Consider the following 16,037-nt stretch of genomic DNA (forward strand, 5'->3'; position numbering starts at 1 on the left):
TATATACTGTGAGTGTGCAATAACAACTTAAGCATTTTCAAATAAAATTCTTTCTCAGCTTTAACATTTGTAAGTTTACCACTTAAATGATATAGACTGGTCATTTCTGCAACACAAAACAAGAGATAAGGGAATTTCACTTAAAGTTTCTGGCAAATAAGAAAATTATTATTAGAGAGGATGACAAGCTGTGTGGAGCTGCAGCATTATGTGTTTATTCAGAGTAGCAACTGTTGTGATAATTAACACACTTTGAGACAAATTCAAGCAAAATTTCCAAATATGTGATGGTTAAAGCTTCTGTGATGATTTGTGAATACCCTTGTCTTACATCATAGTGATAGTGAATATCTCTGGGTCTGGGACTTTGGGCTTGAAGAAATCAAACAATGTTTTTTGACCCCAAACGATTAATCGGTATATAGAGAAAATAACTGCTAGATTAATAGCTAGTAAAAATAACTGTTAGTTGCAGTGCCAGCTGTGTTATTGCTTTCTCTATCGGTCTGCGTGTACATGATGGGATCAGGCAGTAACCTGTACTGTACCTTTCATTCAGTTTTGCCTTGTACTCTGACCTAGGCTTGAGGTGCAAGGTTAAGGATGAGAGTGAGGTGCCAAAGGAGGACAGCAAGCAAGGGGAAGGTCAGTGTTTGAGTAAATACAGCTGGGGAGTGGTTACTATGTCTGAACTAAAGCTAGGCCTATGGTAGAAGAAAAGGAAACTTCTTGTGTGCATCTGGTGTGCAAATATCACAAAGGGGTTAAAGTCTTTGAACACATACACACTCATACACACAGTCTGAAAGAGTCCCAAACACCCTGTGAAAATCTTGATTGGAAGGGATGAGGCGAGGGGCGTGGCCTGAAACAGGCGACAGGTATCCTTCCTGTTTTAGATTGCAGCTCCCGCCCCTCTCGTGTGCTTCAGCTGCACATTATGCTCCTCCCTTTTAGAGAATAAGCAATCCCATCACTGGGTTTGTTTAGTCGTCCACAGAGCTCCTCTCCGTTTGATTAGGAGAGAGGGTTGTGGCATCAAATGACAGAGTTCGCCTTCTCAGCTCAACACTGCTGTCCATCAGTTGGGTTGCCATAGTGACCGGCTCCACTCCCGGTGGCGGGCTCATCCTGTGTTTCTTGTTCCTGCCAGACACCGGGGACACTGATTGGCTGAGGCGGCTCCTGAGCTCCCCGTGGCTTGGGGCAAGATGTCTGCTTGTGTGTGAGGAGCTGGGAGTAAGTTGTGTCTGTGTGTGAACAGTACTGTTAATACGACTGACCTCCTCGTCAGCATCGTCCGACTGCATGCCAGGGTCAGAGCCGAGGCCTGGGTTAGCTGCTCTGGAGCTACAGAGCGGAGCCGACAGGGTGATTTCACCGCTAGCGACCTTCAGACTGGACAGGCTCTGTGAGCTGAGAGGCCTCTTCTCGACAGGTGTTTCTAGCTGCGAGCCACAGACGGCCTGCTCAGGTACACATTCTTGTCCAGTGGTTTCACTGTGGCTCCTGCATGAGATGATCCTCTGGGGATGTGTATATTTCAGTGTGTGAACACTGGATGATTGCTGACATGGTGGTGTGGAAGAGACAGCGGGTACAGCGAGGTGAGGCTCTGCCAGCTCGTCAGCTGAGCCGCTCTGATCCAGAGAGTCACAGCACACTGCCTCCTGTAGTCACAACACATGCACAATGCACAAAGATGACAATCTTCATAACGTGTTAGAGTGTGCAGGTAAACATTCTATGTGGCAATTTGGAAACAGATAATCATAATGTATATGTGCAATGTAGTGATGAGCCAGCAGATCACCACAGAATTATAATTATAATGTATAATTATAACAACATTTCACAATAATTCCTGTTAATTATAAACACAAAAACCATCAGATTATGTGCAGAAGTACAATTCTGAATAAGTTTATTATCCTGTCCAAAGTTTTTGGTTGTTGTGAGCACTTCTCCTGTCTACACTGGACCTGAAGCGATCCCTTCCTAGAGAAAATACTCTGTATATGGGCGACAATATCCACAGTCTCTGCTATGTATGAAAATTCATTCTCAAAGGTAACATTTGGCTTCAGCAATCTGAGTTGCAGCACCAAATAAAGTGGGTATTTTCTTAAATCTACTAATGTGTAACTACCAGGAAATATTTGTCAACCACAGCTCAGATGTCCAGGGAAATACAAAAAAGGGAATTTCATTATAAAACGAGTATAAAAGAGTATTAACTTTGTCTGAACTGAGGTTTAGATTTTTCCCTCATGTTTTACAGTATTTTCAGTTTAGAGACGGATCTCCTCATTATGAAAAGGACAAACAAGTACAGAAACAAATTACTCTGTCAGTGCACATGCACACTAAATAGGTTGAATGGTTTACAACTCAAAAGTCATGACACAGAGCTGCAAAAAATGTATGAGTAGCTTTTTCTATTTGAGCCAAATTACTACAACTGACTAAAAACCACACATTCTTTCCAGCAGAGCTAAAGATTCTGCAGTGTTTGGTCCCTTTTCCATCCATCCCAGGCATCACTAAGAAAACCAACAACCATCCATCACAGTGAACATATAGTATAGTCTTGATTCACCTTAGTAAAAAGTTGGATCAAGTTAAATTTGATTATCATAACATTAATGCTGTTTAACTGCAGACAACATGAGCTGTAACCTTGAGAAGAATGAATACAGGATTGGTGATCACTCAGCAAGAGGAGCAGAGAGAGGAAGACATTTGAAGAGAAAGGAAAGAAAAACAAAAGAAGAGAGGGGATGAGACATGAAAAGAGTAAAGTGAAGAGAGGTGAAGAGATAGAAAAAGGAACAAAAGACACAATAGGAAAGAGCAAAAAAAAGAAGAAAAAAGATGAGAAGAGAACAGAAGCAAAGAGAAGAGGTGATAATAACACACCTGCCTCCGTAACTGTCTGCTCGCAGTGCGCAAAGATGCCGGTCTCTTGAGGACTGAAGTATCTGGAACGTAGGAGGGACTCAGCTTGTTTCTGTCTAAACTATCTTCAGGACTGAGCCAGTGAGAGGGGCGTCTGCTGGCACTATGTGTGGGGCTCAGTCGGAGTGACGGGTTTCTGTCGATACTGTGGCTGGACATGAGCTTTGGTCTGTCTGTGTTATGATCTTGATTCAGCCTGTATCCATCCATACTGTGAGCAGAGCTGAGTCTGTGTCTCTGTAGTCGATGAGTCGGGCTGAACTTGTATCCATCTATACTATGAGCTGAGTTAAGTCTGTGTCTGTTTATCCTGTGAGTCGGACTGAACCTGTGTCTGTCTACACTGTCTGCTGGATTGAGTCTGTGCGGGGAGTGTCTGTCGCTGGTCTGAGAGGTGCCAAGGAAGATCATCGGCCTTGAGCTGCGTCCAGACCCCAGGGAAGCGTGGCTGATGGCAGGCAGAGCGCCTGGGACCTGCAGCAGTGAACCACCTCCGCTGGAGCCCAGAGATGACATAGAGTCTGCAGAGAACAGAGTGGTAAAAATCACATGGGTGTATCGATGAAAAGAAAACAACAGAATAAGGTATATACTGTACAGTGTTTCCAGATCAGTACCAGCTTTACTGGCCAAGTATGTACGCACATGCACACACGAGCTGACTAGTTTCAAGATACATAGAAAGACAAAGACAACAGAGCTGAATGAAAATACTGCAAGTAAACCTTTAATTATTATGTAAATACATGCAAGTGAAAACTCAATGGATATAGAAATGTACATATACTGTAAAAATCAACAATGAACAACATACAGTTTCTACATAAAGTCACACTGTAAACAAGAATACAGGCACTGTAATAAAAATTTGTCTGAACCTCGGATGATTTTAGCTGTAAGAGATAATATTTAAACTCCAATAAAACAGGAAAATGATACTCTTCACAGACATGCACATATTAAAAATGTCCAATGTTAAGTTTTATATTTAACCTACAAGGAAACCCACCATATAATTTCCATGTCTTATTTTCAAACTAATCCAAACATTCACACTCACTCCACCAGAGGCGAGTGTTCTGTAGGATATTTTTGATTAAAATCACATCCTCCTAACAGGGTGAGGATGGTGATATTGTATATTTTTCCAAACACATCCCATCAAAAGACCAAAATTAACAATTAACAAGCGTTGTCTGTGTGCCCAAAGCCTGATGGAGCTCCATTTACAGTATGTTAACACATAAATAAGCTACAGTGTTGTACTGAGTGACCTGTTCCTACATTCTAATGAAAATCGGTTTATTTTGAGCCAGTGTCACACACAGTGCACAATCCTGCTGTACTGAATACTCACTGAAGCACCTACAGTAGTGTCTAATAATGTGCAGGTGAAAATAGGCCCCAACAAATATACTCCTATTTGAGTGCTATATATTTGTTATTTTTAAATCTTTTGGGTTTTCCCCCTGTCATTGTATATTACTTTTATTAGTATCAGATATTTACTTGTGCACATAAATAAAGTTCTACCTGAAAACTCACTGTTATTCTGCTTTGATGTAAGGAATTTGCAACATTAGCTAAGCTGCTCTAAAATGCCCAGAGGGAAATGTACCAACCTGAAAATATCAGGGTACGATGGAGCCACCACCTGTGAAAAAAATGTCACTAATGCTCTTCACATCTAGTCCCATCATTATTACTAAACATTATTATTTTCAGGTTTATAATAACAGTACACCTCATTGTACAACATGGTTGCACCGGTTAGTGGTTATAGCACAGCAGAAAGGGTTCCAGAATTTAATTGGCTAGAAACAATCAAAGTACCTGAGTAGCTGTAGCTGGAGCAGGCCTCGTGGCCAATGGGAGGGTAAGGGGAGAATCTGAGTGGCTGGACGTAGCTGTCGCTGGGGAGAGACAGCATGCATCCCATGCTCAGCAGGTTGCCATGGCAACACTCCTCATCCTCAACCTGCACCTGCCACATAGCATCATCAGTGCTGTCACTGTTACTGTCACTTCCACTTCACACATGTGAGAATATGAGCACACACTGTGCATTACCTGGGCAGGTGTGTCCACATTTGGTCTCAAGTCTCCACCCACAGATGCAGTACTGAGGCGTCGGCTGGCCTCCTCCCTCTCCCTGTCCTCCCTCTCCTTCTGCTCCTTCTTCTCCTCCAACTCCTCCAGCTGAGCTTCCTTGTTGCTCTCCTCCAGATGCTTCATGAGAACAGCTACAACCACATTGACCAGAACGAACTGAGCTGTTAGGACAAAGGTGACGAAGTAAACCGGAGAAATCAAGGGCAGGTAGGTGAGGCAGTGGCGATCCTGTGGGCGACACTCTCGCAGCGTGTCCTGGATGACGAGAGTATGAGGAGGGGATAAAGATTATTAAGTAATGAAGAAAACTGATGGCAGATAAAGGGAACTATCAGGTTTAGTATGTTGGATTTCCTCTCCTCTCCAACAGGGGGAGGTGTTGATCTGAGTGTAAAAGGACCTTAATCCTGTCACAGAAGAATAATACACTCTCCCATCCCTCTAATGTCAGCAGCTTTTAGTCTGTCATAAAAACAGTGATCTGCTCTCTGCTTAATGCAACGCCTGTCTCATAACCAATGTTCTGAGACTCACACATATGTACAGACACAAACACGGATTTTGTGATCCCTCTATCTTCTTAAACACTCCCACAGGGGAGAGGAAAGAAAGAGAAATAACCTTCATAATCCCATTCCAGTTGTCTCCGGTGGACACCCTGAAGAGTGTGAGGAAAGCCATGCCAAAGTTGTCAAAGGTAGCGTGGCGACTAAGACCCTCACATGGGTTTTCCTCTGAGCACTCTGAAAGAGGATAAAAAAAAAGGGAAACGAGTATTAGAAGCAGTAAGCGTGGAAGAGGAAGGCAAAGGGGGAGAAGAAAGAGAATTGTGTGTAGATCAGAGCACTGATTAGAACACTGATTCTAAATTGACATAATTAATGTATGTAACACAACAAAATTTATTCAGGTTACATAATCCACGGATATCTCACCAGTGTCAGCTGAGGCGCACGCACACATCTGCGCATCAGAACTGATTTATATGCATGCACACCCATGCTCACACACACACGCGCGCATGCATACACGCACACACACACACACTAACCCAGTTTTCCAAAGAGCTCAACTCCCAGAGCTGCATAGATGAAGAACAGCAACATGAAGAGCAGACCCAGATTCCCCACCTAGACAGACGCACGCAACACAGATATATACAGTGTATGATACACAGAAAAAAAGACAACAGGTACAGTATACATCGAGAAAGACGCAAGCATGCAAACAGATAGAAAGAGGCCATAGACAGAGATTTCTAAGCCTTACTGCATTGATGTGTACTGATTCCTATAAACTATCAGGAGCCATCGCCTCAGATTCCAGTTTGAGAAACATACTGTAGGTGCATTTGTGCAGCCAGGATCCAGTCCTCATGAATGACAAACATGCCTGTTTATTTGGATTAGCAAACAATTCACAGGGACTTGGTTCACCTCCCCTCATGGCAGGAGCTGTCTAATTAAATGACAGATAAATCTATTGATGATGCACAGAGGAAAACGCACTTGAACACCACTGCAGAGACCAGAGTTCAGTCCCTGGCAGTGATGTGTCACTTCAAAGACAACTTTGTGGGTGGGAAATGCAGAGTATTTTTGTGCAGAGAGATTCCCACTGGTTTGTTGGCATAGATGAACATGGGCTCTGTGAGAGACAGTGTGAAGCTACTATGATTTTCGAATTACCAATTCAAATTTGGTGATGTAAAACGAAGACAGATTTAATTTAGCTGAAGTCATAGCCTGTATATAAAAGATCTTTTATACAGTCAGTGGCTGGAGCTCAAACACAGGACCACACCTTAAATAGTTTCTAAACACTTTCTTGCCCTGTATACCTTTTGTTCTCATTTACCGTGCACCACCCTCCCTCCGCCTTTTTTCTCCCCCATCCCCTGAGGGTCCGCCAGAGCTGTGGTAGAGCCTTCCTGAAGCCTTCCCTGCACCTGAGCCATCATACTCAAATATACTAACACATAAGAGTATACAGCCACACTAACAGATGAAGGCAGAGCACTGCTTTGAGCTATGACACTAACATGCTCAGAATAACAATGTTAGTGTGATGATATTTAGCAGCGGTGTTTGCCATGTCACCATCTTACGTTAGCTTGCTAACGGTTGCTAATGAACTCAAGCAGAAGTTCAGCTGAGGTTCACTGGAATCCCACTAGTTTTGGTCATAAATTAAAACAAGTTAAATTATTGACCTGAAGACAGACACAGTAATGTTAGTGTCACAGAAATTACTACAACTGATCCTAAGGGGGACATGAATGAAGTTAATATAAATATTAACAACGCGTCACCTCTTCCATTCACTATGCAAAAGCGAAGCCAAAATATCATGAATCTGGCAGCTGCCATCTTGGCATTTTGCAACCAGATTCTGAGCAGTAGCAACCAAGTAGTTGAGTGACGTATCAGACCACCAATCAAAGCTGTCAAATCATCCTAAATACACCGCTTTTTATATCATAAAACAACTTATTAAAAACAAACCTACCAGAAATGACCACTTGTACACACATCAGTGTGATATTATCTACAAAACAGATAATATCCGCCCTCTTCCATGTTAGTGGAGGACGGATTTATGACCTATACTGCAATCAGCCACCAGGGAGCGATCGACTGGCAGCGGCTTCACTTCTGGGAGCTGTCACATTAACCAGTATATAATCAGTGGTTTGCACTCGATTTTCATGGCAATCTATCCGATAGTTGTAGAGACATTTCACTCAAAATCACAAATATCAAACCTCATAGTTTCAGCTAATGCCAGGAGCATCTTGCAATGTGCAGATGTCATGAATGTCTGTACAGACTTTCATGACAATCCATCCAGTGGTTGATATATTGTAGTCTGGAACACAGCGGTCAACCACCCACTTGACATTTCTAACATTGAAGCCAAGTCACTAATGTTTCTAAATACACATTGATGGTTTAGCCCTTGCTCATAAATTTTATGTTCAGACCAACAAGACAGGTCATTCCCCTGCCACCAGGAACCAATCCATTCCCAAACCGTACTGTGGTTTGCACATTTCCAGGGCCTCAGAAACGGACTGTGCCTAGGCTGAGATTGGGCTGAAAAGTGTGATGCCCTGCTCAGAAGAAGGTCCCAGAGCACCATACCCCTACCTGCCCAATTACATCACTACATTATGATTGGCAGAGAGAAAACGTGAGCAACAGGAAGTGTCTCAGCCAACGAAAGAGACCCACCCTCTTTAAAAAAAAAAAGGAAGACAGAAGGAGGATATGGAAGCACATTATGAAACAATAAAAGGAAGCCAGGAACCAGGCCTCATAAACCATATTGCCATATCACAGAGCTATGTCATCTGGAAATCTTCTGCTTTGGTCAGGTATGAGCAATTGTCTACACCTGAAAGAATGTTTGATTGTGTGAGGCTTGTAGAATTGGAATAATTTTATTTATCAGCTCAGACACATCAAAGTAGAGAAGAAAACGGCAGTGTTTTTCACTGCTGTGTGGTGCCGTTGTGTATGATAAGCTTTCATACTTTATCTTCTCACAGACATCATGTTGCAAAACAACTGGACCAAAGAAGCAATGTCATAAAGTTTTGTTATTTAACTGGTGATTTATCAGCCTTTAGTTAAACAGGAGGCTGTGTTTAAGGGTTATATGGGGGTCACTGGGTTAACAGCAGCCAGTTCCAGGAATCGGTGATGGTATTACAGTAAATGATCTGTGAAGCAATAAATGCAAGGCCTCATAAATCGCTAAACAAAACAAGCTGTCTGCAGCTTATCAGGCTAACAGTTAAGCAGACATCCTCTACAGAATCAGTGCTGCCTCTTACCTGAGGCAGAGCTTGCATCACGGTGTCCAGAAGGGCTCTCATTCCTGTAGCCATCTTCAACAGCTTCAGCACTGAAACAACGTGCAACGTGTCAGCTCTTACCAGCCATGTTTCATCCTGTTTGTTTGTTTTGGTGTTTGTGTCACTGTGCATGTACCTCGTGTTATCCTCAGGACTCTCATGATGCGTATGATGGTGGGGTTGATGGGCAGGGAAGCGTTCAGGTCTATTTCCTCCAGTGTGATACCCATGATGGACAACAACACAATGGCGAGGTCCAGCTGGTTCCATCTTAACACACACACACACACACACCCATGATTTTGGGTTCTCTAATGATGAAATTGTATTTTTGTGAGGGTCAAAATACCTCTCTTTGAAAAAGCGCCGCAGGCCAAAAGCGATGAGTTTGAGAATGGCCTCGATGACAAATACCACTGTGAAGACGTAATTGCAGTACTTCAGTATCTCCTCGAGGTACTGCAGGACACACATGCAGAGACACACACCTCAAAACCCCACCGTGGCTGTACTGTACCACCGCATGCCGCTTCATTACTATGGTTCTAGGACAGGTGTTGCCATGGTTACCTTAGGCTGGTTGTAGTGCTCCATGCTCATGGTGAGGAGGTTTGTGAAGATGATAATAGTGATGAAGAGATCCAGGTATTGGCTGGTGCACACTGTGTGGATGGATCGACGCAGTGGGGAGTAGTCAGCGTAATATGGCTTCTCCTGGGCCCCTGAGTTGCGTGCACACATACATAAACACGCACGCACACGCACACACATACACAGTCATTAAAATGCTTCTGAAAGAAAAATATGCACGCGCTATGAAGTCACTGATGAAGTGAGTGCCAAGTGGCGCACTGCTGTGTGTTTGAGTGTGCATATGTGTGTGTACAGACTAAAAGTGCCACCTCAGGAATTAAATCCTATCCATCACACACACACACACACTCGGTGGCACCTCAAGGTGTCTTTGGGCAGAAACCCTCACTGTCTGCTGCCAGACAGCTAACTGACTAAGAGGAAAGCACTACTAGAGATTACATTGCAGAGAGAGAGAGGACAGAGTGAGACAGAAATAAAGTTGAGCAGTGCTTAGTAGTGGCCAATATGGCCAGAAAATATGGATGAACTGTACTAATACAGTATGCAGTATCCTCTTTTAAAAGAGAGGTTCAGTATGTGAAGGCAATATATAGCCAAAGGTCTGTAGAGTCCTTGTCTTGTGTATACTTGACTTGGGGAAGTTTTAGGATTTGCTCAAATATTATAGACAATAATGTGCTTCCAACTTTGCAGCACTAGTTTTAACATAACAATGCCGTGTACACAAAGTCAAGTCCATAAAGACATGGTTTTCCCAGTACGATGTGGAATAATTGAACTGGACTGCAAGGAACTCTGACCTCAACCTCATCCAGCACCTTTGGGTTAAACTGCAAGCCAGGTTGATTCGTTCAGCATCAGTGCCTAAGCTCACCAATATTCACCAGATGCAGGTACACTGCGGTCCAGTTATATCACGAATCTGTAACATCTCCATCATGTTTCTAGTATCCACTGGAAGCATGTAACATTAATTTCCTTAAAAGGTGTATATTAGCAGAAGGAAACCTATAGCATTTCTTCTTCTGCTGTGTCACTTCTGAAAAAGAAGTGACATAAACAGGAAAAAACAAGTTTTGCTGTCTGTAAAAACAACTTATGTACATTTAAAAGTGAATCTCATACTTCACTCTCAGAGTGCAGGCCTGTTTGTGGCTCCTAGTGTCCACAGACGTAGGATGGGAGGCAGAGCCTTTAGCTATCAAGCTCCCTTAGTTATGCTGCTATGGGTCTAAACTGCTGGGGGTCCCCCCATGATGCCCTGAGCTCCTCTCCTCTCCCCCCTTCATTCTCCATGCATCTATATGTCTCCTCTCTCTCTCCCTGTACCTTTCTGCAGGTTGCCCTGGCTCTGGAGCTCTGCATTTCTGATGAGCAGTCACCAGCCACATCAACCTGCCCAGTGTTTGATTGTTTGTTGTTGTGTTTTTTGTGTCTTGTTGTTTTTTTCCTTTCCTTTCTCTCCTCTATCTATTCACCCCACTGTCGGAGGTTTCTTCTGTTAAAGGGAGTTTTTCCTCCCCAGTGTTGCCAAGTACATGCTCAATAATAATAACAACAATAATATCTAGACTTTACTATGTAGAGTGCCCTGAGATTATTTTTGTGATTTGATGCTATACAAATAAAATTGAATTAAACTGAACTGATGTGAACAACTCATAGACCTGACATGAAAAGAGAGCAGAGTGAAGAGCCACACGGAAGCCAGGAGTAAGATGCTATAGTCACAGGTAGCGTGGACACTGACACACTATAGCTATAATGGCAGCGGATTGCCTCCAGCAGCTGCGATGTATCCAGAACGAATTGGATATGGAGAATAATGCTCTTGTGTGACAGCTTATCCCTGCAGCCAGGATCCAAAGTCTAGTGGAAAGTCATCGCATAAGTGTGGAGCCCGTTATAGAAGGAGATTAATGCTGATGGTTTTGACAATTACATATGGGTGTAGTGCTCAGGTATCCGCATACTTCTGACAATATATGGTATGCCTTGCACTCATTCGCTCCCCCCATTCCTGTGTTGCTTTCTCACTTCTCCTCCTCTTCTCCAACCGTTTCTGCCGTTTCTCCTCCCTCAGTCGCGCTTCCTCCTCCTCCTGCTGCTGGCGACACTTGTGAAAGTTCTCCACCACCACGCCCACAAACATGTTGAGCACAAAAAAGCTGACGATGAGCAGGAAAGAGATGAAAAACAGCAGCATCCACGGGTTGTTGTTTCTTATTGGCTGCAGCAAGAGAAGATGAGAGGAGGGGAGTTAGTGTGGAGACCAAAAAGAGTGACAAAACAGAGTTAATAGGGGTGGAGAAGAAGACAAGGAGAGAGCGTAAACCAGAAGACAATGTAAGTCCTGAATCAGCAGTGAAACTGCCAGCACTGTCAGATCACATATATTTATCCATCTGTGTTTTTTCTTTTCTTACAGCTCCCCTCTGTCCTGAAACATTTCCTCTTTCTGCTTGAAACAAACCAGATGAAACAGTACCCGAGACACAAAACAGAACCAAAACAGTGACATACAACAAACCACACCTTCTCTCTCCGTGTGTGTGTGTGTGTTCACCTGCTGGTCCACTGCGACAGCATCCAGGCCATCATACATGATGCTGACCCAGCCGTCCTTACAGGACAGCACAAACAGCGACATCAGCGCCTGCAAGAGAGAGAGATGCATATAAATCAGCATCATACTATCAATCCACCTGTAGGAGGTGTCGGGCCTGGATGTGTGTGTGACAAACCTGTCCCAGGTTGTCAAAGTTGTATTTCCGTCGGACCCAGCGGTATCCTGCGTCCATGCATTGAGTTTTATTGGTGATGTTACTCACATCGTAGTTATGCTGCTATGGGTCTAAACTGCTGGGGGTCCCCCCATGATGCCCTGAGCTCCTCTCCTCTCCCCCCTTCATTCTCCATGCATCTATATGTCTCCTCTCTCTCTCCCTGTACCTTTCTGCAGGTTGCCCTGGCTCTGGAGCTCTGCATTTCTGATGAGCAGTCACCAGCCACATCAACCTGCCCAGTGTTTGATTGTTTGTTGTTGTGTTTTTTGTGTCTTGTTGTTTTTTTCCTTTCCTTTCTCTCCTCTATCTATTCACCCCACTGTCGGAGGTTTCTTCTGTTAAAGGGAGTTTTTCCTCCCCAGTGTTGCCAAGTACATGCTCAATAATAATAATAACAATAATATCTAGACTTTACTATGTAGAGTGCCCTGAGATTATTTTTGTGATTTGATGCTATACAAATAAAATTGAATTAAACTGAACTGATGTGAACAACTCATAGACCTGACATGAAAAGAGAGCAGAGTGAAGAGCCACACGGAAGCCAGGAGTAAGATGCTATAGTCACAGGTAGCGTGGACACTGACACACTATAGCTATAATGGCAGCGGATTGCCTCCAGCAGCTGCGATGTATCCAGAACGAATTGGATATGGAGAATAATGCTCTTGTGTGACAGCTTATCCCTGCAGCCAGGATCCAAAGTCTAGTGGAAAGTCATCGCATAAGTGTGGAGCCCGTTATAGAAGGAGATTAATGCTGATGGTTTTGACAATTACATATGGGTGTAGTGCTCAGGTATCCGCATACTTCTGACAATATATGGTATGCCTTGCACTCATTCGCTCCCCCCATTCCTGTGTTGCTTTCTCACTTCTCCTCCTCTTTTCCAACCGTTTCTGCCGTTTCTCCTCCCTCAGTCGCGCTTCCTCCTCCTCCTGCTGCTGGCGACACTTGTGAAAGTTCTCCACCACCACGCCCACAAACATGTTGAGCACAAAAAAGCTGACGATGAGCAGGAAAGAGATGAAAAACAGCAGCATCCACGGGTTGTTGTTTCTTATTGGCTGCAGCAAGAGAAGATGAGAGGAGGGGAGTTAGTGTGGAGACCAAAAAGAGTGACAAAACAGAGTTAATAGGGGTGGAGAAGAAGACAAGGAGAGAGCGTAAACCAGAAGACAATGTAAGTCCTGAATCAGCAGTGAAACTGCCAGCACTGTCAGATCACATATATTTATCCATCTGTGTTTTTTCTTTTCTTACAGCTCCCCTCTGTCCTGAAACATTTCCTCTTTCTGCTTGAAACAAACCAGATGAAACAGTACCCGAGACACAAAACAGAACCAAAACAGTGACATACAACAAACCACACCTTCTCTCTCCGTGTGTGTGTGTGTGTTCACCTGCTGGTCCACTGCGACAGCATCCAGGCCATCATACATGATGCTGACCCAGCCGTCCTTACAGGACAGCACAAACAGCGACATCAGCGCCTGCAAGAGAGAGAGATGCATATAAATCAGCATCATACTATCAATCCACCTGTAGGAGGTGTCGGGCCTGGATGTGTGTGTGACAAACCTGTCCCAGGTTGTCAAAGTTGTATTTCCGTCGGACCCAGCGGTATCCTGCGTCCATGCATTGAGTTTTATTGGTGATGTTACTCACATCGTGCCCGTCACAGTAGAAGAATTTCCCCTTAAACAGCTGCACACACGTCCAGATGTGTGCGCACGGATAAAACCAAACAAAAACAATGTAACCTCAGCAGAATGTAAACAAAGCTTAACAGAGCAGAGAAAAGATTGATGCATGAGTGTGCACTAAGTTGCTGAGCGAGAGCCTACAGGATTACTACACAGCTAACATATCCAAGTACCATGTGGTCCAGTCTGGCTCACAGGCAGGAACAGCATGGTGTGTTCTCATTAGAAGATAATCCAACAGTGATGTATTTTTGAGAAATATATGGCTGTGTGTTGACATTAGCCTCAACATTCATCAAGCATAATTTCCTGTGCAAGCATTAAATCTGAATATTAGCATGAAGATTTGCAAAAAAGGGAAGTGCCATAAAGATGAGGAGAGCTTACAAAAACACTGAAAGGCCACTAGTACAAAGGTACCACTGGAAAACATTTTAAAAACCACAGGGGTCCCCAACTTTTTTGGTATGCGACCCCAAAACATGAAGCAGTGTGTGGGTATAAGATTAGAGCAGTTCAACTTCGGTGCCTGGATTCTTTTTTTAAGGATTTCTGAGGCATGAGGAGGTTAAAATAGCCAATAAAAATGCAATAACAAGCCTTGTATCTTTAATTATTTGGAAAAGCATGGTTGTCTCTTTTCTAACAAACAGGGCTTGAATTAAATATAAATAGCATCTGTTTTGAATATTTAAAAAATATGAAAATTGCCTATATAAATAACTAATAAAATGTATGAATTAATAAAGTTAATAATCCACAAATCCAGGTGAAAATCGGATTAAAAAAATACATTCCCAGCACCATCCCCCTTTAGTCAAACCATTGTTTTTTAAATGACTTCCAGGGACTCTGGTGCATAATCAGCAGCTCATTAGCATTTTCTCCCAATTTTTCAATTCACTTTTTATTACCCGAGGCATTTTCTGAGCTGTGCCTCATATATTTTAAACCACGGTGATCAGTGTCTTCTTGCAGCAGAAAACACAACAAGCTTTGGATGTTCTGGGACATAAAACTGTGTCAAGATAAATTATAACTGAGCATTTCTCTGGTAAAAATCATTACAACCCAAAACTGTTTAAAAGCCTTATCTTCAGCCAGCTGATGAACAATATAAATTTTTACCTGAACGCCTAATATTCCAAAGACGATGAAAAAAGCACAGCAAATCAGGACAATATTCCCGATGGGTCTGAGAGATGTGATCAGAGTCTCCACCACCAGTTTTAGACCTGGAGCTCGACTTATCACCCTGCAACACACAGACTCACAGCCACACCCTGGATAATACCAGTGGATTAACATTAGTGGCAATCACTTATGTAACTACCTGAGAGGTCGCAGGGTGCGGAGCAGACGAAGCACACGGAGGATGCCTAAGATTCGATTACCACCTGCTGATGCGAGGGAGACCAGGATGTCCACCAGCGACACAAACACCAGCAGCCCGTCTAATATATTCCAGCTGCTCTGCAGGTACACACCCTTTCCAAAGTACAGGCCCATAGCTACCACCTTAACACACACACATAAATCCAACACAATTAATAAAATAATAAACTAAAATGAGGTACAAAATAAGCAAATCTGATCTGACAACTGCCTTCATAAGCAAGATGAGAAAATGACTTTGCAGTGTTCGCCCTGAGAACGTGTGCTGTTCTGGTTACCTTGATCATCATTTCACCCACGAAGATCACAGTAAAGATGTAATTAGATGCACTGAGGAAAACCCGCTCCTGTCACACACACATACACGTGGGAATGCGCACACACACACACACACACACACACACACAGAAAAGCACATTCATCAGTGTCACAGTTTTCATGTCCCAGTAGCTTTAGCGTTGATTCTGGCCTCAAACTACAGTAATTGCAATGTGTTACATAATGAGGTGAAAAAAATCCATTACTGTTGTGGTAGAAACATAATAAAAGCATAATGGGAACAGCACATGTTCCTATAATGACCCCCAAACCACTCTTACATCAATTGCAAACACATGAGCGCCG

At 43.3% G+C, this 16,037-nt stretch overlaps 1 protein-coding gene across 1 annotated transcript in view; it reads right to left on the reverse strand.

Moving 5' to 3' along the window:
• Positions 1-21: 21 nt before the first annotated feature.
• Positions 22-16,037, reverse strand: part of LOC109968221 (voltage-dependent T-type calcium channel subunit alpha-1H-like) — a 47,332-nt gene continuing 31,316 nt past the window's right edge. Inside the window, exons 19-37 of the mRNA XM_020614322.1 lie at positions 15,692-15,760; positions 15,352-15,536; positions 15,147-15,273; positions 13,894-14,019; positions 13,716-13,805; positions 13,144-13,379; positions 12,271-12,352; positions 12,093-12,182; positions 11,564-11,756; positions 9,500-9,651; positions 9,279-9,388; positions 9,066-9,199; positions 8,909-8,979; positions 6,122-6,200; positions 5,692-5,813; positions 5,029-5,325; positions 4,792-4,942; positions 2,920-3,479; positions 22-1,670 (exon numbers count right to left, since the gene is read on the reverse strand). Of these exons, the coding sequence (XP_020469978.1) occupies positions 987-1,670; positions 2,920-3,479; positions 4,792-4,942; positions 5,029-5,325; positions 5,692-5,813; positions 6,122-6,200; positions 8,909-8,979; positions 9,066-9,199; positions 9,279-9,388; positions 9,500-9,651; positions 11,564-11,756; positions 12,093-12,182; positions 12,271-12,352; positions 13,144-13,379; positions 13,716-13,805; positions 13,894-14,019; positions 15,147-15,273; positions 15,352-15,536; positions 15,692-15,760 (3,558 nt within the window). The 3' untranslated portion in view covers positions 22-986. The remainder of the gene's footprint in view (positions 1,671-2,919; positions 3,480-4,791; positions 4,943-5,028; positions 5,326-5,691; positions 5,814-6,121; positions 6,201-8,908; positions 8,980-9,065; positions 9,200-9,278; positions 9,389-9,499; positions 9,652-11,563; positions 11,757-12,092; positions 12,183-12,270; positions 12,353-13,143; positions 13,380-13,715; positions 13,806-13,893; positions 14,020-15,146; positions 15,274-15,351; positions 15,537-15,691; positions 15,761-16,037) is intronic.

Source organism: Monopterus albus, unplaced genomic scaffold (genome assembly GCF_001952655.1).
Source record: "Monopterus albus unplaced genomic scaffold, M_albus_1.0 scaffold144.1, whole genome shotgun sequence".
In the NCBI taxonomy this organism is placed as follows: domain Eukaryota; kingdom Metazoa; phylum Chordata; class Actinopteri; order Synbranchiformes; family Synbranchidae; genus Monopterus; species Monopterus albus.